Source organism: Emys orbicularis, chromosome 7, assembly GCF_028017835.1.
Source record: "Emys orbicularis isolate rEmyOrb1 chromosome 7, rEmyOrb1.hap1, whole genome shotgun sequence".
In the NCBI taxonomy this organism is placed as follows: Eukaryota; Metazoa; Chordata; order Testudines; family Emydidae; genus Emys; species Emys orbicularis.
In genome coordinates this window covers 81,223,014-81,250,154 of record NC_088689.1, presented here as the reverse complement: position 1 = coordinate 81,250,154, position 27,141 = coordinate 81,223,014, and the positions used below count along the sequence as shown (strand labels likewise).

The window sequence follows — 27,141 nt, the reverse complement described above, 5'->3', positions numbered from 1 at the left end:
GCATGCTCTCATCACACTGCTGAGCATGCTCTCAGCGTCCGGCAGAGACCCACAGCACCCGTCCTTTGGGGAGCCTGCAGAGGGGTCATAGACCTGCCTGGCGTTGCCTGCGTCACACCTGTCCAATGGGCAACAGAAATCAGGGTGTAAATGGGGCCATGGCGGCTGCCCGGGCAGCCTCCCTCCCGCACTCAGGGCTCGCCACATGCCATGTGAGGTGCGATCCCAGGCAGCTCAGGGCCAGGGAGGAGCTGGCAGGGAGTTCTGCTCAGGCACGGTGTGTGGGGGGGCAGCTGACCCAGGAGGAATGACTGTGGGGGGGTGGCCCTGAAGGCTGTGGGGCAGGAGTTGCAGGGATCAGCCCTGACACAGGTTCCCAGTGTAGGGGGTGCATGTGGACCCAGGCGGGGTGGGGAGTACGGGGGAAAATTAGGGGGAGGGGTTTTTTCACCCACACAAATCTGTGGCCAGTGGGATTTGGCTGCCAAACCCCAGCCTCCTGGACCTGGTCTCTGCCCTTCATCCCCTTTGGTGTCTTTGGTAGTCCAGCCACATTGGGGCAGAGGGTGGAATCTGTGTGGACTTGCCCACCCCCCATTGTCCCTGCCCTGCACCTTCCCCCCAAGTGCACCCTGAGGCAGTGCTGCCAGGGAAACTGAGGCACAGGGGCAGCCCTGAAAGCACAGAGATGCTGGGATTGAGGCTGGGCTCTCCCTGCCCCCCCGCCCTGTGTCAGCCTCCTCTAGGCCAATTGCAGATGGTGGGTTGAATTCATCAGGTCCCTCCAGTTGCTTTGCACTGCACTGGCACCAGTTCAGAGCAGCTGTGACCCAGCTTACCTGGCCGGCGAGCTCCGACGGCCCGAGCCACTCCGCAGTGGGACCTCTGTCCTTCCCAGGGAATCGTTTTCACTGATTTGTTTCCCGTGCCCGTCTGCTTGGCAACAGTGAGAAAGTGACGAGCATTCCTGCCGCCCAACGAGGCAGACCTGCACGCCAGCCCACGCCTTTTCTCCCCCCCGCCCCAGCTTGTTTGACGAAGCGAGGCTCTGCTCAAGCTCCACATGCTGCAAAAGCAGCTTGGCGAGTGCTCTAGGCTAGGGCCTGTTCTGCTCCTTTTCATTTTGATTCTAGTGGACCCTGACCAAGGCACTTCCAAACCTCGGCATGAATTTCCCAGTGGGTTTGCAATGGGACTACTGTATTCCAATCCCCGAGCCCTGTTTAGTGTCGGACAGTGACTGGGTCATGTTAACACCTTGGGCTCTCTGGGCCCATCTATTCTAGAAGCATTAACACAGCGCAGCGGGTGGCCCTCGGTGGACGTGCACCTTCACGCTGCATGTCCTGGCTTCCAGAAGCTGGAGTTGTCTCTATTTCCTGGTTGTCAGAAGACCGGGTATCCCTGAACTCTGCGCTGCTGCAGTGCTTTGGCTGTGCCTTCAAAGCAGGCTGCCTCTGACCCCCCCACCCCTGCCCCTTCCGCCTGAGGCCCCGCCCCTTCCGGGGCCCAGAGCCGGCCCCAACCCAGTCCCGTACCGGTAAGTCCCTATTTCTACTTTCACCCCTGGAAGTGACCCCTTCTGCTCCAACCCTGCCAACCTGTCTTGGACTCAGTCCTGTCTCTTCCACGCCCCGGTTCACTGGCCCAGCCCCAGTCTCCCCACCTAGCCAGTCCCAGTCTCCACACTTCAGGGAATAACCACACTCAGAACGGTATGATTCACAGTCAGGCCCTTTCAGGGGCCCCATGATTACCCCCGGCCAGAATCTGAGCCAGGGAATCTCCCATACAGCAGTGACCGAGTCACCCTAACTTCACCCAGCAGAGTGTCCCCATGGCCTCTAGCTGTAGCCCCACAAGAGGGGATGTCCCGTTCGCCCAGCCTGGCCATGCCCCCAGGGCCGGCTCTAGGACCTGCGGGGCCTGATTCGAATACCCGGCTGCAGTCCGGGTCTTCAGCGGCACTTCGGCGGCGGGGGGGGTCCTTCACTCGGAACTGGGTCTTCCGCGGCACTGAAGGACCCTTTGCCACTGAAGTGCCGCTGAAGACCCGGAGCGGACCGCCGCCGGGTGAGTAAAAAAAATTAAAAAATTAAAAAGGTGCCTAAGGCGCGGGGCCCTCTTAGGCGCGGGGCCCGATTCCGGGGAATCGGGGGAATCGGCCTAAAGCCGGCCCTGCATGCCCCCAGCCCACTCTCTGGGCCACTCCCCCAGCCCTGCGTTCAGTCTGTGTTTGGGGCCTGCTTCCTCCAGCCGCCACACCAACACCTGCCCAAGATGCACAGCCAACCCGCAGCACCTTGGCCCAGTGCCAACCTGGGCCCTGCAGCCCAGCCCTTGTCCCCCCCGGGCAGGGCTGTGTGGTCCCCGCTCCAGTGATTGCTCATGTGTATTCCACAATAGGTGATTCCAAGCTATATCTGTTGGAGGTGGGTAGGAGTTCACAAGTTCCCAGGATGGAAGACAGCCGAACCTGGCATCTTCCCTGGTCTGGGGGACGATTGCATAGTGCGAGGTGAACGTGTGAACCCAAGACCACGTGGTGGCCCTACAAATGTCCTGGATGGGGACTTGGGCCACGAAGGCAGCCGACGAGGCCTGCGCCCGAGTCGAGTGTGCCCTCACAATGGGCGGCAGGGGGACACCCACCAGCTCATAACAGAAACGGATGCACGAAGTGATCCAATTGGAAAGCCGCTGAGTGGAAATCAGCTGGCCCCTCGCGCGCTCAGCCGAGGCGACGAACAGTTGCGAGGACTTTCTGAACAGCTTAGTCTGCTCAAGGTAGAAAGCCAGAGCCAGCCGCACATCGAGTGTGTGGAGATGACATTCCTCACTGGATGTGTGAGGCTTGGGGCAGAGGACCGGTAGAAAAATGTCCTGACCCGTGTGTAGGCGGAGACCACCTTTGGGAGGAACACGGGGTGTGGGCGGAGCTGGACCTTGTCCTTATGAAAGACCATATATGGCGGCTTGGAGGTCAGGCCCTGAGCTCTGAGACTCACCTGCCCGACGTAATTGCAACCAGGAAGGCCACCATCCACGAGAGGTGAGACCAGGAGCACGTGGCCAGAGGTTCAAATGGGGGCCCTGTGAGACGAGCCAACACCAGGTTTAGGTCCCACTGTGGGACCGGGGGTCTAGAATAAGGAAAAAGACGGTCCAAACCCTTAAGGAACCAGCCAGTCATAGCATGGGAAAATACTGTGTGCCCTTGCACCGGCGGATGGAAGGCTGATATGGCTGCCAGATGCACCTTGACTGACGAGGGCGCCAGACCCAGGGCCCTCAGGTGGAGGAGGTAATCAAGGATAAGCTGGATCGGCATGGTAACTGGGGAGACACCCTGGTCCACCGCCCACCTAGAAAACCGTGACCACTTTGCCAAATAAGCGCGGCGAGTGGAGGGCCGTCTACTTTCGAGGAGGACGCACTGAACTTGCTCTGAGCACATCCTTTCCTCGCCACCTAACCACTGAGCAGCCACACCGTGAGGTGAGGAGCCGCTAGGTTGGGATGGAGGAGGCGGCCCTGGTCCTGAGAGAGCAGGTCCATGCGGAGTGGCAACAGCCACGGCTGAGCTACCGTCAGGCCCGTGAGGGTCCCGTACCAATGCTGCCTGGGCCACACCGGGGCAATCAGGAGGACCTGGGCCTTGTCCGACTTTATCTTCTCCAGGACCCTGCTGATTAGAGGGAACGGGGGAAAGGTGTAGAGAAGCCGGCCTGACCAGGACAGGAGAAAGGCATTGGAGATAGCGCTGCCCCCCCAGACCCTACCTGGGGCAGAACCGGGGGCATCGTCGGTTCTGCCGAGTTGTGAATAGGTCCACCTGGGGAGTTTCCCACCTTCGGAAGAGCCGGTGGGCCACTTCCGGGTGGAGGGACCACTCGTGTTGCGAGGAAAAGTCCCTGCTCAAGCGATCCGCCCTCTCGTTCCGGGCGCCCGGTAGGTGGAAGGCCTTCAGGTGGATATTGTGGGCTATGCAAAAGTCCCACAGTCTGAGGGCTTCATGGCAGAGGGCTGAGGATCGGGCCCCGCCTTGCCTGTTGATATAGAACATCAAGGCTGTGTTGTCCTTGAGGACCCTGACTACCTTGCCCTCCAGGTGCGAGCGGAAGGCCATACACGCCAGCCGTACCACCCTGAGCTCCTTGACGTTTATATGTAGGGTCAGGTCTTGAGCCAACCACAGGCCTTGGGTCTGAAAGTTCCCCACTTGGGCCCCCCAACCCAGGTCCGACGCATCGACACTAGCTCCAACAACGGGGCCCTGTCCCTGAATGGGATCCCTTGGAGCATATTGTTTGGGGCAGACCACCACCGTAGGGAGGCGATCACAGAGTCCGGCACGGTGAGGACCTTATCCATCCTGTCCGTGGCCTGGGAGAACTTTGAGGCCAACCAGAGCTGGAGGGGCCTCATCCTGAGTCTGGCGTGACGGACCACGTACGTGCACACCAACATGTGACCCAAGAGTTGCAGGCAAACCCTGGCAGTTGTCACTGGGAACCTTGTGATCGAGTCGATGAGACCTTTCAGGGTTTCGAATCTGTCTGGTGGGAGAGAGGCCCTGGCTGACACTGCGTCCAGGAGCGCCCCGATAAACTCTATGAGTTGGACTGGGACTAGACTCATAGACTCATAGACTCATAGACTTTAAGGTCAGAAGGGACCAATATGGTCATCTAGTCTGACCTCCCGCATGATGCAGGCCACAAAAGCTGACCCACCCACAACAGAATCTAACGTGGACTCGGTATTGTTTGCCCACAGGCCCAAGGTGGTGCACGTGGGCAGGAGGAGCATCACGTGATCCCTCACCTGCGACCGGGAGGTGCCCTTGACAAGCCAATCGTCCATATAGGGAAATATCTGGACCCCCCGCCGTCTGAGGTAGGCCGCTACCACCGACATACATTTTGTAAACACCCTGGGGGCAGTGGACAGACCAAACGGGAGGATCGTGAATTGGTTATGATTCTGTCCCACCACAAAATGGAGGAAGCGCCTGTGCCCCTCGAATATATGGATGTGGAAGTATGAGTCCTGTAGATCGAGGGCAGCGTACCAGTCCCCAGGATCCAGGGAGGGGATGATGGAGCCCAGGGAGACCATGCGGAACTTGAGCTTCACCATGTACTGGTTCAGACCTCGGGGCAGAGTCCAGGTGGATTGCCCTCGACGCCGACCAGACTGTCTGGCTGGGTCCCGTCCGTCCGGGACTCGCGGCACCGCTCGTCCTAAACGGGCGGACCCGCGATGACGAGACGCCGGTGATCGACGCCCGGGGCTGCGATGTCTTAGCAGAGACTTGGAGCGGGAGTCTGAGCAGGAACGGCATTGACGATCGTGCCATGACCGACTGCGGTACCATCTCCGAGACGAGGACTGACAGCAACGCCCGCTGTGGTCCCATTGATATTCGCTCCTTGAGGACGAGCGGTGCCGTGAGTCCCGGACGGACGGGACCCAGCCAGACAGTCTGGTCGGCATCGAGGGCAATCCACCTGGACTCTGCCCCAAGTGGTCACTGGGCGGTGATCGGTGTCGGGAACATTCCCTCGACCGAGACCAGTACTGGGCCAGAAGCGACTGTGGAGATCCCAGCGGCAGCTTGCCTCTGGAGTGCGGGGCCGACATCGACGGTGCTCCGGGCACCAGCATGAACATGACATCCCGGGCCACCTGGAGGGCTTCAGGTGTGGATGGCATCCGGACATCTGGAGAGGCCTGTTCCAAAGGGACCGGGCTACTCCGCTCAACTTGAGTCGGAGGCCTGGGGCCCAGTGGGGATCGAGGACTGCCAAACATGGGCCAAGCCTCTGTCCCAGACTTCCCTCGGTGCTGCTGCGAAGAGGGAGACTTCCTGGCCCTCTTGGCGTGCCCTGTGGACGGGGAGCGGTGCCAGCTGGTTGGTGGCACCGGAGGGTCGCCGCGTACTGACGCCGCGGTGCCGGGTACTGGTTCGGAGCGGCGTGCCAGTGTCGGGGTCAGTGCTGACTCCATCAGGATGGCCCGGAGCCTAATGTCCCTTTCTCTTTTGGTCTGAGGCTGAAATGACTTGCAAATCTTGCATCTTTCGCTGATATGGGTTTCTCCCAAGCAGCGCAAACAGTCTGCATGTGGGTCACTTCTTGGCATAGAACGCCTACAAGAGCCGCACGACTTAAACCCCGGGGTGCGGGGCATGCCCTGGCCCGGGCTCACTGACTAACTAAACTAACTAAACAGCTAACTAACTAACGCTGAACCAACGAACAGTTCTGGGGATAAGCTACAGCAAAGCTGGAGCAGAGCAGTTCCGACGCACCTTCACTGGCGGCAAGAAGGAACTAAGGGTGCGGGGAGCGTGTGGCTCCCCTTATACCGTGCCAGGCAGGCGCCACTCCAGGGGTTGCGGGGACACTCCCCCCGCATGGGTACTGCTAGGGGAAAAACTTCCGGCACCGGTGCACGTGGCGAGCACGCACACCTATTGTGGAATACACATGAGCAATCACTTGAAGAACATTTAACATATTTAACATTCTACATCTACTTCTTTATACAATACATGACAATATTCATTAAAACACTACATAGGGGCATTGTGAGAGGCTGAGTAACAGCCCCGGTGAGCAAAAACCTCACTGCAGCACAGTGACAGCCCAACCACCCGTGAGCGTCCCGGACTGACTGGATTTCCCATGCCGGAGGGGAGAGCGAATCTGCGGGGCTCATGTGCTCCAGCCAGGGAGATGGTTTGGGTAAGAGCTCCATCCTGACAAAATCAGACCTAGCCCGGGGCCGGGGGGGGGGGGAGTGGGCAGGAAGGGGGAGCAGGCTCAGGCCCCCACTTGCCCTGGCTCAGGACAGGGGCGGCTCTAGGCACCAGCAAAGCAAGCACGTGCTTGGGGCAGCCCATTTGCAGGGGCGGCAGGATCCAGCATGGGAGCTGAGAACCAACAGGGGGCCCTGGGAGCTGTAGTTCCTTGGTTAGCTCCCTGCCTATAGAGCCAGCCCTGGAGCAGGGAAAGAACTACATTTCCCAGCATTCCCTTGGCCACTACCAACAGGAAAGAGGGGGAGGGAGTGAGGTAGCTGAGACCTCATGCTGCAGCCTGCTGTGAATGGAGAGCTGCGCTGTGAGTAGAGATACCATATTTTAACATTCAAAAAATAGGACACTCCACAGGGAGGGAGGGTAGCCCCATCCTGCCACCATCCACTCCCTCCGACTGCCCCCCACAGAAACCCCAACCCATCCAACCCGCCCTGCTCCCTGTCCCCTGATCACACCTGCCCCTAACGGCCCCCCAGGACCCAACCCCCTATGTAAGCGCCGCTGCTCCTTGTCCCCTGATTGCCCCCTCCCGGGACCCCACCCCCTATCTAAGCCTCCCTTCTCCTTGTCCCCAACTGCCCCCTCCTGAGACCCCCCCCAACTTCTGCCCTAGGACCCCACCCCCTACCTGTCCCCTGACAAACCCCCGGGACTCCCATGCCTAGCCAACCACTGCCTGTCCCCTGACTGCCCCCCCAACCCCTGACCCATCTAACCCCCCCCTTCTCCCTGCCCCTTCCTGCCCGACTGCCCCCCCGAACCTCCGCCCCATCCAGCCCCCCAGCCCCCTTACCGTGCCACTCAGACCAGCGTGTCTGGCTCCGCGCAGTGCCAGACACACTGCTGCATACATGCTGCCGTGCTCCCCCGCGGAGCCACAGTCCCCCCCCAGCACCTGCCTTCCAGATTTGAACACCTCAAAATTCAGGAGTGCTCAAGCTCAGTTTGGGCAGTTGTTACTTCATTTCTCCCAAATCAAATATACTGATCCACTGTAACTTGCTGTAGAAAAAGTAGGATAAAATTGAGCAAGAAATGCTTCCTAGTGGTTATTAGGACTGGAATTGCTATTTTCAACAGCCATTGCCTTTTTTGTTTGTTTGTTTGTTTGTTTGTTTAAAAGGAAGACAGTGATATTGCATTGGCAAATTCCCCATAGAAAGAAAGAGTGGAATAAAAGAATAATAAAGGCACCTCAACTTTTCCTCATTTATGTAGGACAGTCTTATAATATGCATCCAGATATCCTCCAATCACACAAGCTGAAAATTGTTCCACTTTACTGCAGTTCTGTAACCATGCGGGAACCAATCCTGTCTGTGTTCTGTGCACATCTAAAATTCCTGCTGAATGACTTGCCGTGGGAGCGAGTTACCAGTGACCCAGGGCTGCGGCGGAAAGAGGGTGCAGGTGGGGGTGGGAGAGAGCCCAGGGCTGGGGCGGCAGGAGGTGTGTGGGGGGGGCAATGGTGGGGGGGAATGAGGGAGCCCAGAGCTGGGGCGGCAGGGTGTGTGTGTGGGGGGGAGAGCCCAGGGCTGGGGCAGCAGGGGTGTGCGGCGAGGAGCCCAGGGCTGGGACGGGGGGCAGCCAAAAATTTTTTTGCTTGCGGCGGCAAAAAACCTAGAGCCGGCCCTGGCTCAGGGTTAGTCCTTGTCCCTAGCATTGAATTGGGGTGCAGTGGGTAGGAAGCACTGGCTGCTAACCGATGGCCCAACGTGTAGCCCTTGGCTTCTCTGCCCGAGGGTTTGTGTGTCCCATGCGATCTCTCTTTGGGCCCCTCAGGCCCATCCCCTGGGCCCTGCCAGTGGAACCAGGATGCGCCAGATCATGGTCAGTGTTAGAACTGGTGCAGAACTCAGCGTTTGGGGAAAAAGCAGAAGAAAGGAACGTTTTAATTTCATTAGCTGTTTCCTGGTGTGGGGATTAAATGAAAATTTCAATGTGATAATTGTCAAAGTGGGCCTCGCATTTGGGTGACCCCCCCCTTTGACAAGACGAGTGGGGCGGGAAAAGCAAAAAGGGCTTTCCCCACCCAAATGGAACAACAGTTTTAGATTTTTTTCATCTGGCCCAGCCCATGTCATGAGCATTTCAAACGCGCCAAACCAGGAATGTTCCCCAATTAATCGAAAGTGAGCGCCCCCCCAAAGTCTGACATTTTTCATTTTGAATTCTTTTTGCGAAGGAAACTGCTGTGAGTTTTGCAGTGTTTTGCTTTGTTTGCAGCTGCTTTTTTCCAAGCAATTCTTTTGCATGCAGAAACAGCCCACCTGCATGGTGCTGGCCCAGCCCTTTGCCTTGGGAGCAGCTCTGAGCCTCCCTGCCCAATACAGACAGGTCGTGCTGCTCTCTTGGGGGTGTCACCGTCTGATGCGGCGCAGTGGAGAGGGGGGTCCCCTCGCCGGCGTTTGCCCACAGTGTCACTGCATAGACATGTGCTAACCAGCTGTTTAGAAGTGGGGTCTGAGGTGTATTACACCCACTGCTGCTCTCTACTGGATGGGATGGGCTCTGCCCCAGGGTTTGTCACCCTCTAGTGGCTGAGTGGTGAATTGTCTCCTCTAGGTCGCTGAGCTTGGAGCAGGCTTGCCTGAGTGCTACACCTGATGCCACACACATGCTTAGCCGAGGACCGTGGTGTCTGACTGCCCCGCTGCCGTTAAGAATCATTGCTGGCATCAAACCCTGGACCATCAGCACTAAAAGCCTGGGTTGTTATTATGTGAGGTAAAGGAGCAACTCCATCCATTAGTAGCAATAGTAGACTCTTATCCTCCTATGGGAGCAGCCACTAGAGGGGGACTCAAAACACAGTGCGCCGGTTGGGTTACATGTGCACTGGCACAGCTGGACAGTGGGTTGCTCTGATCACGAGAGAACTCCCACTAGCTCAAGGCCCTTCTAGTCAGAACAGGCCGAGAGAAGGCCGAAGAAAGAGGCAGAGTCTCCATAAACAAAGCCAGTGTTTATTAGTTTGTTCCCAGCCACAGGAAGTTCACATTACAGGTGTGATGTGCCTTGGAGCTCAGCCTTGCTGCCTGCTCCGCTTCCGTTACATTCGCCATTTACAACTATTTACACCAGAGAGCAGATGCGCTTGGTCTGAACCAAGCTGCGCCGGCAGCTGTCCCATGGGGTGGGGGGCGAGGGGAATGGATGGGCAGGGCCCTGGCGTGTACCTGTCAGTACACACCACATGAGCCATGGGCCACTCAATCACAGAAGTGGCCCACTTGGAAGTGGTTAACACCAGGCATTAGCAGCACTGGGAAGCAAAGGGCACAATTCCTGTCTTACTGGTTTGGCCTGGCAAGGGTGAGCTCTCCCTGCCTATCCCTATGCACCATGGTGTACCCTTTTGAGTCTCAACTAGCTGGGAGCAAAGGGGCGGGGCTCTCAGGGCCTGACTTCCTGCTTTGGAATTTGCATAACTGACCCCAGGATGCTTTGCTCCCTTACCCATCTGCTCGGGGGGAGCGGAGCCCTAAGGGGTGTGTGTGTGCGTAAGGAACTTGGCATTGTTATCTCAGAGGAAACCAATGGATGACTCTCGGATGCCTGTCATGTGACTAGAGATGGGCACTGCCCCCGGGGCGCCCGGGCACTCTGACTGTGGTGGAATTGCAGGGTGAAGTGTGTCCCAGCACGATGACCCTGTCACATGTTCTTCCCTCATCTGAAATCATGGGCAGTTATCCATAGTATTGCCCAGCTTTCACTACAGACCTCTATGGGGCTAGCCACTAATTTCTATAGCCCCATGTGCTTGCTATCTAGGGCAGCTGGTTCCAACCCCAGAAAGCCAGGAGTTGCTTGGGGAGAGCTGATCTTTACGCTATAGTCTCCCCTGCCCGGGGAGAGTCAGCACATAGTGCAGTGAGTACTGCCCTGGCTTCTATCTGCCCCTGCCAGGTGCCTGGCTCTACCAGTGTGCAGTGCCAGGGCTGGTTCTGGGTGTGGCTGTGCTCACACATCATGGCTCGGGTGGGGCAGTGATTCTCGTGGCTAATGGTGCCTTTTCCCAGACTGGCACCCAGTCCTCTTTGTGTCCCCAGCTCTTGGGCCAGCCCCCTTGCCCTGAGCCTGAGTAACCTTCCTGTGCGCTGTCTGGGGGGCAGTGCCTGCCCTGCTTGGTCCCGCGGCTCCAGCCTGCCTGGATTGCCCCATTGGGCAGTGCTGCAGCTGCTAGCGGCCATGGAGTGCCCGTGTGCGCTGGGACCATGCCACGCTAGTGGGCGGATGGGCACCTGACTCTGGAGGGGCCAGGGCCAGATCCTCAGCTAGTGGGAAGGGGCGAAGCCCCACCAATACCCACGGCAGGCCGTGACGCTGCGCTGCTTTGCACCAGCCACGGACTTGGCCTGAACTATTGGGGTGGTGTGGGCAACATGCCAGCGGCTCTGTGATCCCATGAGCTGGGCCCCCTGGGAGGCTCTGTCTCTCCCCACCAATTAACAGCCCCTTCAGGCAGGTGCTTTGAGCACAGGCCTTAAAACCCCTACGGCAGCAGCAGCAGCCAATGCCTGCCCCAAGCATCTGGAGTCCAATTTCCCCCCTTCCCCTCAGCTCCCGGGGCAATTTCGGCGTCCTGACTTAAGCTGTGGGGCAGAGGCACTATTGTAACCGCCCCACCCCGAGAGGTGACTGAAGTGCCTCTGTCGGTCCAGTTTGCAAAGCACTCTGGGGTCTGCCAGGGTGAGTGTGGCTGTGGCCACTAGGCCTAGGGATTGAATGCAGGCAGTGCTCTCAGCCAGTCAGCCCCTGCCCATGATCCCTTTTTTCACCCCCCATCCCTCTGGCTCCCTCCCTGCATACACTCTTCCCTAGCTCCCAGTCCCCATGACTGGGACAGTGCAGCTGCCAGGAAACCCACTACTCAGCTCCCACACATGGCCCAGTGCAGCGACCACGTGTCCCAGGACTCCACTACCCACAATGCCTCACAACTCAATACTGACACTCCTTCCTTGCTCCCCCCCCCCATCATGAAGCCACACAGCAGAGAGGCTGCTGCTGCCAGGTCCAGCAGCAGTGGGGCCATGGCTTAATAAATAATGAGAAGTAATCAGATGGGGAAACTGAGGCACCAAGTGGGGAGTGACTTGCCCAAGTCACTCAGTAGAGGGGACCCGGCTGTCCAGGTACCCATTGTCTGCCTCTTCTCCCCGACTTGCCTCGCTCCATCCTCCTACTCGCTCTGTCCTTTCCTCGCTTCACCCCGCCTGCTGAAAGGAATTCTTCCCACCTCCGTGGAGGGGGGGGGCGGAGTGTCTGCCCCAGCCATTCCTGGCCCCTATGCCCAGTCTCCCTAGTACCCTCCGAGGTGCCACCGCAGCAGAGCCCAGGAAGGGGCATGCCTGCTGGGTGCAGCTGGCACCAGAGGAGCACGGCTGCAGCTGACATCCTCACCCCTTCTGCTTCCTGAATCCCTGACTTAATCCGGCCACAGAGCCTGCTTTTTATACCACCGCAGCTCCACCCCCTGGAGGGCATCACATCATCCACCAATCAGCCCAGGCTGAGCCTGTGATATCATTCCGACATACCCCTCGCAGGAGTGACGCGTGGCCAGCGGCGGGTGGAAAAGCCTGGCCTTCTGCCCTCGACCCCCACCAGGTTTAGCCCAGCGATGGCGCCTCCCTGGGCATTTGAGAGGCACCCAGCCTGGACAGTCCTGCCAGGAGTGACGTGCCATCAGGCGTGCATGCACAATGGGTGCCAGGCTCCTGGGGACCCTGTCCCCTTGAGGGGACCACTTCCCTCTCTCCCTGCCAGTCCCCTCCTCGTCCAGTGCCAACAGGGGAAGGATATGGTCAGTGGCCAAGAAGTTCCACCCCCAGCATGGACTTCCCATCCCTAAGTCAGACACCCCCCCTTGCTCGGGCCCAGCACACATCAATGCCAAGGGCACTGGCAGGAAACAGACCAAACCCAGGCTTCCCCACCCATGCCAGGGGGAGAGGGAACATGGCAGCTCCACCAATGGCACCCCAGCTCAGAGACACCCTCCTCCCAGCTAGAGACAGCGAGCGGCCCCTCCAGGTGCCAGCACTCTGGCTTGGCATCAAGAGAGCGGGCAGAGGGTTCTGCGCTGGCCATTTCTACATTAGCATCAAGAGCTTCTGGTTTGATGAGGGAGCGGGGGAGGGGATCTTACCCTAGCTCCACCCCCATGCTCGGTGCCTGCCTTTTATTTTACAGTACCATAGAAGTTAGGAAGAGAAAAGGACAAGCTGCTGGCCAGGGTGCCTCTGGGAACCTGGCTATCTTACCCAGAGGGCCATGGGGTAAAGGGGTGGGACCGTATCTCCCATGGACTATGTACAACCTACAAATAAATACTGTCTTGAAAGGGAGGGGGGGAGTGTGTGTGTATATATATATATTTATATATATATTTATAGATATTTTTAATATTAAAAGGGGGGAAAAATATAGCACTGTTATTACAAAGTCCCTGGCGGCGGTTTCATGTGAGCTGGTCCACGTCTGGCTGGTGATTCCGGCGGTTTCGAGGCTTCTTCTCGTCCTGCAGCTCCTTGGCTTTGAGGCTGGCCAGTGCCTCCTTGTGGCTGGAGGCTGCATGCCGCCAGTAGCCCTGGCAGTACTGGTTGATGAGTCCCATTTCAGGCTGGGTGAGGAGCTGCACCAGGTCCTGGTAGTGGGGGCCGGGGGCACCAGGGAGGCCAGCCCGCATGCCCAGCGCGGAGGCGGAGGCGGAGACGTCGCCGTCAGCCTGCAGGGCGGGCGCCTCTGACTGGAAGAGCACGCTGTGCACGGTCTCGCTGCTCAGCACGTGCAGCTGCACCTTGGCCACCGTGTGCTTGAAGTTGTTCTCGGTGGCCGTGCAGGAGTAGAGACCGCTGTCTGAGAGCTGCAGGGAGCGCAGGAGCAGTCCCTGGTCCGTCCGCAGCACCCGGCCCTCCATGCGCAGCTGGATGGGAGAGAGGCCAAGGGCCAGAGCGTTAGAATGGGTGAGACGCAGCCAGGCATGGGGGGGTCTTCATAGGAGGGGAGGGGGAGACTAGAGACAGGCCCCATGCAAGCCTCCCCCACCGCCTCAGTCCCAACCTGCAGCCCTCGTTATGCCAGCCTGGCCCTCTGACCCAGACAGCAGGCAGTGGGCTGCAGGGCCTTTCCCTCCAGGCACCCCCCAGCTCCGTGCCCTCCTACCTCTTTCCGCCGGTCGCTGTTGTCCTTCTGGAGCAGCCACTTGACGGTGGCCTGCGGGGAGCGGGGCTGGCACTCCAGGAAGGCCGTGCTGCCCTCCACCCCGTACTGGACGGCTTCCACCGTGTTCTTGTTGGCTGGAGTGGGGCAGAGGAGACAGGAGGTCGGGCAATGGATCGACACAACGCTGCGAACCCGACCCTACTCACAGAGTTGGGAGAGCCATTGCCTCCAGCTGCCTGTCCTCAGTAAGGGGACTGCAGCATCCTCTGCACTCTATCTACCTCCAGCCGACCAGTGTATGCATTCGGCCCTCACTCTACTCCATCCCTCTATCCACCCACCCAGCACATCCATCCATCCATCCACCCACCCAGCATATCGATCCATCCATCCACCCATCCATACATCCACCCAGCACATCTATCCATCCACCCACCCAGCACATCCATCCATCCACCCACCCAGCATATCGATCCATCCATCCACCCATCCATACATCCACCCAGCACATCTATCCATCCACCCACCCAGGATATCCATCCATCCATCCATCCACCCACCCACCCAGCACATCCATCCATCCACCCACCCAGCACATCCATCCATCCCTCTATCCACCCACCCAGCATATCCATCCACCCATCCACCCACCCAGCATATCGATCCATCCATCCACCCAGCACATCTATCCATCCACCCACCCAGCACATCCATCCATCCACCCACCCAGCATATCGATCCATCCATCCACCCATCCATCCATCCACCCAGCACATCTATCCATCCACCCACCCAGCATATCCATCCATCCCTCTATCCACCCACCCACCCAGCACATCCATCCATCCCTCTATCCACCCACTCAGCATATCCATCCACCCATCCACCCACCCAGCATATCCATCCATCCATCCATCCACCCACCCACCCACCCAGCACATCCATCCATCCATCCATCCATCCACCCAGTATATCCATCCATCCATCCACCCATCCAGCATATCCATCCATCCCTCTATCCACCCACCCACCCAGCACATCCATCCATCCAGCATATCCATCCATCCATCCATCCACCCACCCAGCATATCCATCCATCCATCCATCCATCCATCCACCCACCCACCCACCCAGCACATCCATCCATCCACCCATCCAGCACATCCATCCATCCCTCTATCCACCCACCCAGCATATCCATCCACCCATCCACCCACCCAGCATATCCATCCATCCATCCACCCAGCCACCCACCCAGCACATCCATCCATCCATCCATCCACCCACCCAGTATATCCATCCATCCATCCACCCATCCAGCATATCCATCCATCCCTCTATCCACCCACCCACCCAGCACATCCATCCATCCAGCATATCCATCCATCCATCCATCCATCCATCCACCCACCCACCCAGCATATCCATCCATCCATCCATCCACCCACCCACCCACCCAGCACATCCATCCATCCACCCATCCAGCACATCCATCCATCCATCCACCCACCCAGCACATCCATCCATCCCTCTATCCACCCACCCAGCATATCCATCCATCCACCCACCCAGCACTTCCATCCATCCATCCACCCACCCAGCACATCCATCCATCCCTCTATCCATCCACCCAGCACATCCATCCATCCATCCATCCACCCACCCACCCCTCTATCCACCCACCCAGCATATCCATCCATCCATCCACCCACCCAGAACATCCATCCATCCCTCTATCCACCCACCCAGCACATCCATCCATCCCTCTGTCCACCCACCCAGCATATGGTGAGTAGTGAGGACCTCGTTGAGGAAATGGTTGTAGGGGACAACCTTGGCTCGAGTGACCATGAGCTAATTCGGTTTAAACTAAATGGAAGGATTAACAGAAATAAAACTGTGAATGTGACTAAGGTTTACGATTTCAAAAAGGCCAACTTTAATAAATTAAGGCAACTACTTAGGGAAGTGGATTGGGCTAACATACTTAGAGAGCTAAAGGCAGATGAGGCCTGGGATTATTTCAAGCTGAAGTTGCACGAGCTGTCCGAGGCCTGTATCCCGAGAAAGGGGAAACGGTCAGTAGGCAGGAGAATTAGACCCAGCTGGATGAGCGGGCGTCTCAAAGGGGCGATTAAGAAAAAACAGAAAGCGTACAAAGAATGGAAGAGAGGAGAGATCGGCAAAGAAACCTACCTTATTGAGGTCAGAGCATGTAGGGATGCGGTGAGAAAGGCCAAAAGCCGTGTAGAGTTGGACCTCGCGAGGGGAATTAAATCCAATAGTAAGAGGTTTTATAGCCATATAAATAGGAAGAAAACAAAGAAAGAGGAAGTGGGGCCACTGAAGCTTGCAGATGGAGTGGAGATTAAGGACAATCTAAGCATGGCACAATATCTAAATGAATATTTTGCATCGGTCTTTAATAAGGCTAATGAAGGGCTTAGGAATAGAGGGAGCGGGACAGAGGGGAATAAAGGAGGGGCAATTGACATTGAAGTATCAGAGGTGGAAGCCAAACTTGACCAGCTAAATGGGACTAAATCGGGCGGACCGGATGATCTTCATCCTAGAATATTGAAGGAGCTGGCGCGAGAAATTGCAAGCCCCTTGGCGATAATTTTTAATAAATCTGTAAACTCGGGGGTGGTACCGATGGACTGGAAAATAGCTAATGTGGTTCCTATTTTCAAGAAGGGGATAAAAAGTGACCCGGGTAACTACAGGCCTGTTAGTTTAACTTCTGTAGTATGCAAGGTCTTGGAAAAAATTTTGAAGGAAAAAGTAGTTAAGGACCTTGAGGTGAATGGCAATTGGGACAAATTACAACATGGGTTTACGAAAGGAAGATCGTGCCAAACCAACTTGATCTCCTTTTTTGAGAAAGTAACAGACCTTCTAGATAAAGGAAATGCGGTGGATCTAATTTACCTAGATTTTAGTAAAGCGTTTGATACTGTGCCGCACGAGGAATTACTGGTTAAATTAGAAAAGATGGGGATCGATATGAAAATCCAGAGGTGGATAAAGAACTGGTTAAAGGGGAGACTGCAGCGGGTAGTACTGAAAGGGGAACTGTCGGGTTGGAGGGAGGTCACCAGTGGGGTTCCTCAAGGTTCGGTTTTGGGTCTGATTTTATTTAATCTATTCGTTACTGACCTCGGAACCGAATGTAGGAGTGGGCTGATAAAGTTTGCGGATGACACAAAGTTGGGAGGTATTGCCAATTCGGAGAAGGATCGGGATATTCTGCAGGGAGACTTGGATGACCTTGTAAATTGGAGTAACAATAATAGGATGAGATTTAATAGTGGGAAGTGTAAGGTGATGCATTTAGGGATGACTAACAAGAATTTTAGTTATAAGTTAGGGACGCATAGGTTGGAAGTGACGGAGGAGGAGAAGGACCTCGGAGTCCTGGTTGATCGCAGGATGACTATGAGTCGGCAATGTGACGTGGCTGTGAAAAAAGCTAATGCGATCTTGGGATGCGTTAGGCGAGGTATTTCTAGTAGGGACAGGGAGGTGCTGCTTCCGTTATACAAGGCGCTGGTGAGACCTCATTTGGAGTACTGTGTGCAGTTCTGGTCTCCTATGTTTAAAAAGGATGAACTCAAACTGGAACGGGTACAGAGAAGGGCCACTAGGATGATCCGAGGAATGGAAAACCTTTCCTATGAAAGGAGACTCGAGGAGCTCGGTTTGTTTAGCCTAACCAAAAGAAGGCTGAGGGGGGATATGATTGCTCTCTTTAAATATATCAAAGGGATTAATACCAAGGAGGGAGAGGAATTATTTCAGCTTAGTAGTAATGTGGATACGAGAACGAATGGATATAAACTGGCCGTGGGGAAGTTTAGGCTTGAAATTAGACGAAGGTTTCTAACCGTCAGAGGGGTAAAATTTTGGAACAGCCTTCCGAGGGAAACGGTGGGGGCGAAGGACCTCTCTGGCTTCAAGATTAGGCTTGATAAGTTCATGGAGGGAATGGTTTGATGGGATAACGTGATTTTAGTCAATTAGGCATTAACGTGCCATCGCGGGTAAAATGAGGGTCCGGCTGTAGAATCTTGCCTGTATGCTCGGGGTTCTGCTGATCGCCATATTTGGGGTCGGGAAGGAATTTTCCTCCAGGGTAGATTGGCAGAGGCCCTGGAGGTTTTTCGCCTTCCTCCGCAACATAGGGCAGGGGTCGCAGGCTGGAAGATTCTGTTGTGGGTGGGTCAGCTTTTGTGGCCTGCATCATGCGGGAGGTCAGACTAGATGACCATATTGGTCCCTTCTGACCTTAAAGTCTATGAGTCTATGAGTCTATGAGTCTATATCCATCCATCCATCCACCCACCCAGCATATCCATCCATCTATCCATCCCTGTACATACACACCCATCCATCCATCCATCCCTGTACATACATACACAGCCATCCATCCATACATCCCTGTACGTACATACAAACCCATCCATCCATCTCTGTATACACACACACACACATCCATCCATCCATCCTTGTACATACACATCCATCCATCCATCCAACCTTGCAACTCATTTATCGATCTGGACATCTAATCTACGTATGTCATATCCCCACCCCGCCTTTCTCCATCCCCTGTATCCCGGACGTACCCGCCATGGGTGTGAGGAGGGGCAGGGTGGCCGGCCGGCCCTACTCACCGTTGGAGTTGTAGCCCCGGCACTGGCGGATGGGGTTACCGTGCCGGACATCCTGGCGCCTGCTCCGCCTGTGGGAGGGGGAGAAGGCACAGATGGAAAGTTGCTCACAGTCTCCGGGCACCCCCAACCACCTGGGGCAGCCCCATAGGTGGAGATTGGCTGCATCATGCGGGCTTAGTCATCCCCCTCCAGGTACCATGGGGATTGGGGTGGAGCCCCAATTCTGCCTCTCATCAAAGATACTGAGTCCCCTGCCCCCACACGCTGCCTCCCAGCACCAGCGCCCTGTTGGCAAACCCAGCCAGTGAGCACGAGAACCCATGCGGGGCGCAGGAGCCCCCCGTATAAAAGCCCCTTCCTCTAGCACTGCCTGGCCCTATGCTGGGCCCCCGGTATAACTGCCCCCACAGCACAGCTGGGCCGTACCTCTTGGAGGATGCTGAGTAGCGGGAGCAGGCCTTGCCGTCCCAGGCGCAGTAGGGGTCCCTGGCCAGGCAGCAGTCGGCACAAGCCTCCCCGTACACGTCGCAGCGGTGCAGGGCCAGGTGGGTCACTCCTATGGCCGAGGCCACGTACAGCTGTTGCTATGGGGGGCAAAGAAGACAAGGTGAGATGCCCCCTTGCTGCAGACCCTGCACTGTCCCAGGTGCCAAACCCACCTGTCTTCCCTTGGCCTGGGCGCCCCAAGAGAGGCTGGGATCAAGGAGGGGCTGCCTCTCTGAGAGCGCAGCACTTGTCCGGAAATGGGCAGGAACTCCCCCCTCCCAGCAGATCCCCCCTCCCCGGGGCTGGCTGAGGCACAGCAAGCGGGTTTCTGGGGCGCCCCGCGCATCTCCCTCCAAGCCGGCCCCCCGATGCTCCCGCAAGCGGGGCTGGGAGCTCAGATCTTTGAGTGGCCCTTCCCCCGCCCGCCCCTGCGAGTTAGCGACGGAGCCCATCTGAAGGTGGAAGCCCCTGGGACACTCGGAGAGTCCCTGTCCGACTAGGAACATGTGGACTCTCCGTCCCTCCTCAGCAGGCGGGAGTGTTGTGGCTGGGCTGGCGTCTGCGCCGGGTGGACGACTCCCGTGAGGACCCCAGCTCCTGCAGCGCACCACCCCAGCTTACCCTCTTAGAGGAGATGGTCATGGTCTTGATGGGGGCTGGAACCTGGAATGAGAGCACGGGAGCACAGTGGTTAGTCCGGGCCACTCAGCCCCCTTGGAGCTGCTCCCAATCACAGGGAGCAAAGGGCTGAGAGAGTCAGAAACAAATCCATTGACATCAAACCCCCTCCCTGGAGCAGCCACACATGCCCCGGGGAGCCAGGGCTCCAACCCCAGCCCCTTAGCGCCGGGAACAGGCTGCTGGCACATGATCTACTGGAGCACTCCCTCAGCAAGCTGCAGTAGCAGGGCTCTTATCCTTCCTGTGGAGCCAGCCAAATGGCACGCTCACCTCCTGCCACTGACCATGCCGGAGGTCAGTGCCCACAGAAGCCGTGGGCCCTGTGATGCCCCCTACTGACACCAGCAAGTGCTGGATCAGGGCCCAGGTGCCCGCCGGGAAGCCACAGATGAGGCTGCAGTGGCGGCCTGCTGCACATGGCCGCTGCAGCAGCGGGAGGAAGGGAGGTTCCTCCAGGCGGGGGGCGAGGGAGGGAGAACTGTCCCAGGCCATGGCGGGGGGAGGGGGGGCACAGCAAGGCCTGAGAGCGCAGTGCGTGCAGGGCCCAGGAGGCGTTACCTTGAACACTTCCACCTCCTCCAGCATCAGCTCCTCGGTCTCCAGGTCGTCCTTGGGGAGGACGATCACCTTCTGGACTGTGCCACGATCTGCAAGGCACAGCCGGCACTCAGCGCCACGCGGGATGGACCCTTCCACCCTGCCACAGCCTGGGGCGCAGGGCCATGCCGATGGGGATGGCATGGGAAGGGAGAGGCCAACCTGCCATCATGGGTTTATAAACACGCCGAGGCTGGATCAGCACGAGGCTCTTAGCCAGCACAGGGCTCCAGGGCCTGGACTGAACCCCAGAGCCACAGCTTCATCTTCCCTGGGAGGATCCACCAGCCCTGGAGCTGCCCAGGGACACCGGCAGAACCGCGGTGCTCGGATCTCTCCAGCAGCCGCTGTGCCTGACTGGGGATCTCTGAGGCGAAGCCTCCACTGGAGTGCCAGGGGGAGGCGGGGGCCCTGCAGGCAGCACCAGCAGGAGGAACTCACAAAGCTGCCGGCGTCTGCTCTGACTTGGGTGTGAGCCCCAGAGATGGGCCCCGCACACATGGGGAGCTGCAGAACGTGCTGCTCTAACTAACGCGTGCACATGGCACTGGCTGGCCCCTCACCCGCGGGCCGCCAGCGCTTCACAGCACATGCCGCTGACTGGGGGAGGGACAGCCCAGCTCCCGTCACTCAAACCAATTGCCTCTGGGGGGAGTGCAGCGGTGGATGAACAGAACATAGCTGCGCAATGCAGAGTGAGGCTGGTCTGGGACTCCAGTCCTGGGCCTGGGGAGAATTGGCTGGCAGGCAGGGCTGCCCAGGCAGCGAGGGCCCCCACGTCCTGCCGGGCACCCCACCCTCGGCAGTGCAGGGGCACAGGTGCGGGAGCTCCTCACTACCATCAAGTGCTGCCGGCGCAGTCATCTGCATCCAGGCACCAGCCCGATCCCCCCTCGCCATCGCACAGGCCTGCTGCAGGCCCTGCTGGCGACCCCCCAGACCCTTGGGGGAAGGAACAGCTGAGTTCTGGCGATTCGTTACACCGATGGTGGGGCAGGGAGGAAATTCCCTAGCGGGCGGGACAGGTGGTGGGAGAATTTGGCCAGGCTGCCATGTGCAGGGGCGACTGAGAGAACAGCTGGCCAGGAGGCAGCGCATCCGTTAGCTAACGGGATCTTTCTGGGTCATTAGCCTTCCCTACCACCTACGTGGTGGCACTGGCTGGGCTCCCCAGGCTGGCTGGCAGCCAGGGGCTTGGCTCCCTGAGAGGGGCCGAGGCAGCGCCGGCCACTCTGCCACAACGAGACCCCCAGTTAAACAAGCCCCTCTGCCCCCAGGCTGGCTCCCGGGGGCCTGGCACAGACCCTGCCCCCGCGGCCCCAGATGGCCCAGGCCCCACGTGGTCCAGCAAGCACCAGGCTGCCTAGCACAGGGTGGCTGGGGTCTGCCCAGGGCGTCATCCTGGCACAATCCCTCCACGAGGGGGGGGGAACCGACAGCCAGCGCAGACCCTGCCCTGCCTGCAGCCCCGCTTGGTGCGGCCCAGTTCTGGCGGCTGAGTCCCTGCTGAGGGCACCACAGTCTCTGGGGCCTGGGAGCTGAACCTGACCCCACGCCAGGAGCCTGGAGGGGCTGGACACTCACCTCCAGATCCCCACACCCTCCCCGGCTCTGTGCCAGGCTGGAGTCACCACAGGGCACCCACTCCATTCATCCTGAACAGACAGCCTGGCCTCGATTGCTGCACCCCCGGAACAGGCTCTGGGGCAGCCCCTGGGTTCGGGGGACTCCAGATGGAATTCTCTGCCAGGCTCCTCTGTCAATGAGCTGGTCGCCAGGCACGTCTGACGGGGAGAGCGCGGAGCGCAGCCCTGGCAACGCTGACCTGGCGAGTCGGCCCAGAGCAGGGCTAAGCTCCCTGCCGTGCCCAGTGCCGGGCAGCATGCCCTCCCGCATGGCCCGTGTGGGTCCATGTTGTGTGTGTCTCCAGCGCACGTCTGCGGGTACCTGTGCCCAGGAAAAGCACCTCATAGCGCCCGTCGGCTGCGTCCACCTGGTCCACAGCCACGGTGGTGAACTTGTAGTGCACGTTGCTGCGCACTACCAGCGGCTGGCGGTGCACGGGGTACACGGCATGGTACATCAGCGGGTGCGAGCGCATGAAGTTGATCACCTCGTCTGGATAATCCTTGGTCGACTTCATGGAGGGGGTGAAGGTGCCTCCTGGGCACTGAAACACAGAGCGGGCAGGTAAGACACCAGCCCCACCCCACGGCCCGACTTCCCTCCTCCCAATCACGGCCCGGCCTCCCCATGCTCCCCACCCGTGGCCTGGCTTCCCCCCACCCTACCACCCCATGGCACGGCCTCTGCTCTGTCCCCTGAGGCATGGTTCCTCCACCCCACCGCATGGCCCGCCTCCCAATGCACAGCCACCATCCCACCGCATGGCACGGCCCCCCCATGTCCCCAGGGCATTGTTCTGCCCACGTCTCCCTTCCTGAAGGCACCGGCACACCCATCCTGCAGCCAGCATCAGGTGCCACGAGACCCCGACCCACAGCCACCATCTCACTTGTGCCCCATTCGTGAGGAGCCTCTGACTCCTCCGTTCCCCACCGCGCTGCCCCTGTGCACTGCCCCTGCCTCTGCCCAAGCTGGGGGTTGTGGTATAGGGGGAACCTCTCCCCTGGCAGAGCAGGCTAGGTGCCCCTGGTGCAGGGGCTGGCAGAGCCCTGGCACGAGGCCAGCATGGGGTGGTGCTGGGCTGAGCACCCCACACACTGACACCCTCTCTCCATGCAGCAGGCGGCCAGGCAGCCAGAGGGCCAAACTGGCCCTCGCCCAGTTCCCATGGCCCCTCTTAGTCCCTGGCTTGGCCAGGGGGAGTCGCTCTAAACCCCGTCGTGGGGCAGGTCCCAGGAGTCCTGGGGGGCAACGTCAGAGTCTCTGCACAGGGGAGGTCCCTGCCCAGACACACTCATTGGTGGGCACTTTGTGATTGTGCCCCCCACCCCCCACCTCCAGCTCCCATCACTGCAGCCATACCCAGAGGACCCCTGCTCCCCTGCTGCCGGCCCTGCTGGGCGCTCTGGCAGGAGGTCCCAATCGTACTTACGGTGCCCGGGCGTGGATAGGGCATTTTGCCCGTGTATGGCATCCACTGGTAGTTGGGTCCCTCCTTGTGGGCGAAGGGCCCATTGAAGACCATGCGGATGTCGGCCATGGAGTACACGCACACAGCGGAGCCTTTGAACACGGACCTGGGGGTGGAGGGGGGAGCATCACGTTATCCCCAGGAGGCACCTCTGTCAGACCCACCCTGAACCTATTCCCCGCCCTGACCTGCCTGGCAGGGACCCACCCAGTCAGACTGGGACAGCACCTCGAGCTCTCTGCTCATGTGGGATCCAGAAACGCTCATCCCCAACGATCCCAGCCTGGCACAGGGGTCTCAGGGCTCCACTGGCCGTGAAGGTATGGCACAGCGATACCCGGACATGGCTGGGGAACGGTCCCACCCAGCTGCTTTGCCTGTGATCCTGGATCTCTGCAGAGGCAGATCCAAAGGGATCCAGGTCCTCAGCAGCTGCCCGGCCTGGCCTCTCCCGCTGGGACTGACTCAGTGACGCCAGCTGGCACACAGCAAGGCTGCCCACGTGCTTAATGCACCGGCCTGGGCGCCAGGATGCCTGGGTTCCATGCCTGGCTCTGCCACAGGACTGCGCTGTGACCCTGAGCCAGTCACTACTGTGCTTCAGTTTCCCCATCTGTGAAATAGTGCATGCCTCCCTGCTGGGGGTGGGCGTGATGCTTTCCAGGGCTCTGGGTTATAACGAGTGAACCCGCAGTCAGGCTGGGATCCCCTCCTCTGTGGCAGTGCGAGACCCCCCCAGACACCCCTGCCCCCCTGCAGTGATCAGCTGGATGGGTGGAGCCGGCTTCTTTGGGAGGAAAGAGACCCCTTTGCGCCCACGAAGCCCCGGGGAGCATGGGGCTAGATAGGGAGCGCCAGCCCCAGGCCCAGGCCCGTGCCAAGATGGGTCAGAACCCAGTGTCGCCCAGGCCAGTGCCCAGCCCTGCGGGGTTCTGAACGTGGGGGAGGGGAGCCTAGAGGGAGCCCCACTCCTGGTCCTGGCGCAGGCAGGAAAGAGGGAATCTCAGGCCATGGAGCCCCTCCTGCCTGAGCTCAGACTGTGCGACGGGAGACCACACTGGAGGGGGAGCCAGGGGAAGTGGGGAATAGGGCCCAAAGGGGCACTGCTCTCACCTGGCGGGGGCTGACCCTGAACCCTCCCTGCCAGCGCCAGGACAGGCCTGAGTCAGAACCCCCTGTGCCCCGCGCTGGAACAGGTCTGACCCCGAACCCTCTCTGCTTGTGCTAGGACAGGCCTGACCCAGAACCCTCTGCCAGTGCCGGGATGGGCCTGACAAGCATGCCCTGCGCTAGGAGGGTCTTCCTCCCGAGTGTGATACCCCCCCATATCTACCCCGCTTCCCCAGCAGCCCCTGCATGTCGTCCCCAGGCCCTGCTGCACTGCCTCTCCCCTCCACTCCCATGGAGACCCATCCCCGACCCCTCCTGGTGGGCTCACCCAGAGGCAGCGAACACGGCGTAGATGATGGGGTTCTTCACGTCCTGGGTCTGCTGGATGAACACGTCCTCTGAGGGGAGAAGAGAAAGCATCAACAGCCGGAGAGACGCCCCAGAGCTCTGCAGGGACCAGGGGACACAGGGCAGATGGAGGGAGAACAGGGGGCACTGCAGGGAGCGAGGTAGAAGCACTGGCTGTGGGGAGCTCCTGGCTACTCCAGCCCCAGCCTTTCCCATCAGGGGGTGCTGTGGGGAGCAGAGCAGGAGCGCTGGCTGTGGGGGTCTCCTGGCTACTCTAGCCTCTCCCATCAAGGGGCGCTGTGGGGACCAGGGCAGGAGTGCTGGCTGTGGGGGGCACACCCGGCTAAGCCGGGGGCACTGTTGCACAGGGGATGCTTCAGCTGCAAGGCGTGCACCAGTGGTGAAGATGCAGGCTGGGGAGAGTGCCCCTTAGGAACCAGGGGAGCCTCTGGGCACCATCTGGAATTGATCTAGGCAAGCAAAGTGCAGGGAACCAGGTGGCGATGGGACGGCGCGTCCTGCTCCCGGGTGCAGCCCATCCATCACATGCCACAGCAGGCGCTGACAAGCTATCGGGGGCTGCACTGCCTCCCAGCCTCTGGCGAGAGCAACTTCGCTGGACACCTCTGTGGAGGCTCCTGGCTGGGCAGGAAGGCCCCTGTGAGCTCCCCAGGAGGTGCTGGGGACCCAGATGTGGCGCTGCCCTGACGCAAGCGGTGCCCCTGCTCAGAGACGCTGTAGCCTGCAGTGACAGCTTGGGCAGCACAGAGGTTCTGCCCGCTACCACCTCTGGGATCTGTAGTCAGCTGTTGCCCCTCCCAGACACCTCATTGCCTGGCGCGCTCCATGGCAGCGCCCCAGTGCACCCTGCCCACCGGCCCTTACGGAGTTCATCAAAGTGCGTTTCGATCCCGTCAGGCCCCGGCACGGAGCAGATGAGCCGGGCTTTCAGGAACGTGCTCCATTTATTGACAAGGCAGCAGTGACCTCCATCGTCATTCTAAACCAGGGGGGAAAATACCATTTTCAGGCACCCGGGCAACCAGAACATGAGCTAGGCTCGTCCTGCTAGCTTGGGCTTCCCAGCAGGGGGCGCTGTGGGGAGGGGGCAGAGCGCTGGCTGTTGGGGGTTCCCAGCTACTCCAGCCCAGCCTCCCCCAGCAGGGGGTGCTGTGGGGAGTGGGACGGGGGGGCTGGCTGTGGGGGGCTCCCCGGTACTCCAGCCCCAGCCTCTCCCAGCAGGGAGCACTGTGGGGAGGGGGCAGGAGCGCTGGCTGTGCGGAGGCTCCCAGCTACTCTATTCAAATCCCAGCTTCTCCCTTCAGAAGCTCAGTCTGTAGGGGACACTGCTGGTATTCCAGTCCCAGCTGGGGGCACTGTAGAGAATGGAGCAGGAGCTCTGTCTGTGGGGAGAGCTCCCAGCCACTCCCAGCAGGGTGCGCCGTGGGGAGCCAGGTACATACCAAGCAGATGCGCCCGATGCGGGAGTAGACAGCAGGGCTCTGCGGGGCATCAGCTGATTTCTCTCGGAAGAAGAAGTAAAGCTTGTCGTCGTTCCTTTCGGCGCTGTCCGGGATGAGCTGGGCGTGAACAAACGCTGGGTCTGCAACCAGACATGCCAGCGCTGTGAGGCCATGTGCCAATGGGACAGGAGCCTGCCCTGCAATCTATTGAGAGGCTAGTACATGGCCCCATTGCCCCCCGGCTGGCAAAAGAACATGTGAATTTGTAAAGAAACACCCTATGGCAATACCCACACACAGGGCAGAGTTTAGGTTGTGTGACTTTGGAATGCTCAGCAAAAAACACCCTATGGCAATACCCACACACAGGGCAGTTAAAGTTGTGTGGCTCTGGAATGCTCAGCAAGGCAACCTTAGTTTTTTCTTAACAGTTTTTAATGTAATATCCTAAGTTTTTAGCTAGCAATAAAGCCCGTAAAGTGGAACTAGTTAGCTAGAGAGCTCCCTGTCTTTGGGGGGAATGCACCCCCAGCATGAAGCCTCCAGGGCCTTCCCACAAGTCCCCCCAAAGGACAGACAAGTTCTCTGCAAGTGACCAGGAACGACTCCTCAGCACTAAGAACCATGGGATGTGCCACAGGCACACGGGTGAGTGAAGACACAGTAGCACAGCTTGGGCCT

The 27,141-nt window shown here is 59.0% G+C and overlaps 1 protein-coding gene across 1 annotated transcript in view; it reads right to left on the bottom strand.

Moving 5' to 3' along the window:
• Window positions 1-13,298: 13,298 nt before the first annotated feature.
• Window positions 13,299-27,141, bottom strand: part of SEMA3F (semaphorin 3F) — a 100,506-nt gene continuing 86,663 nt past the window's right edge. Inside the window, exons 8-18 of the mRNA XM_065408384.1 lie at window positions 26,461-26,600; window positions 25,883-25,997; window positions 24,978-25,047; window positions 23,501-23,645; window positions 22,390-22,612; window positions 20,404-20,492; window positions 19,786-19,827; window positions 19,105-19,262; window positions 18,679-18,746; window positions 14,003-14,136; window positions 13,299-13,763 (exon numbers count right to left, since the gene is read on the bottom strand). Of these exons, the coding sequence (XP_065264456.1) occupies window positions 13,299-13,763; window positions 14,003-14,136; window positions 18,679-18,746; window positions 19,105-19,262; window positions 19,786-19,827; window positions 20,404-20,492; window positions 22,390-22,612; window positions 23,501-23,645; window positions 24,978-25,047; window positions 25,883-25,997; window positions 26,461-26,600 (1,649 nt within the window). The remainder of the gene's footprint in view (window positions 13,764-14,002; window positions 14,137-18,678; window positions 18,747-19,104; window positions 19,263-19,785; window positions 19,828-20,403; window positions 20,493-22,389; window positions 22,613-23,500; window positions 23,646-24,977; window positions 25,048-25,882; window positions 25,998-26,460; window positions 26,601-27,141) is intronic.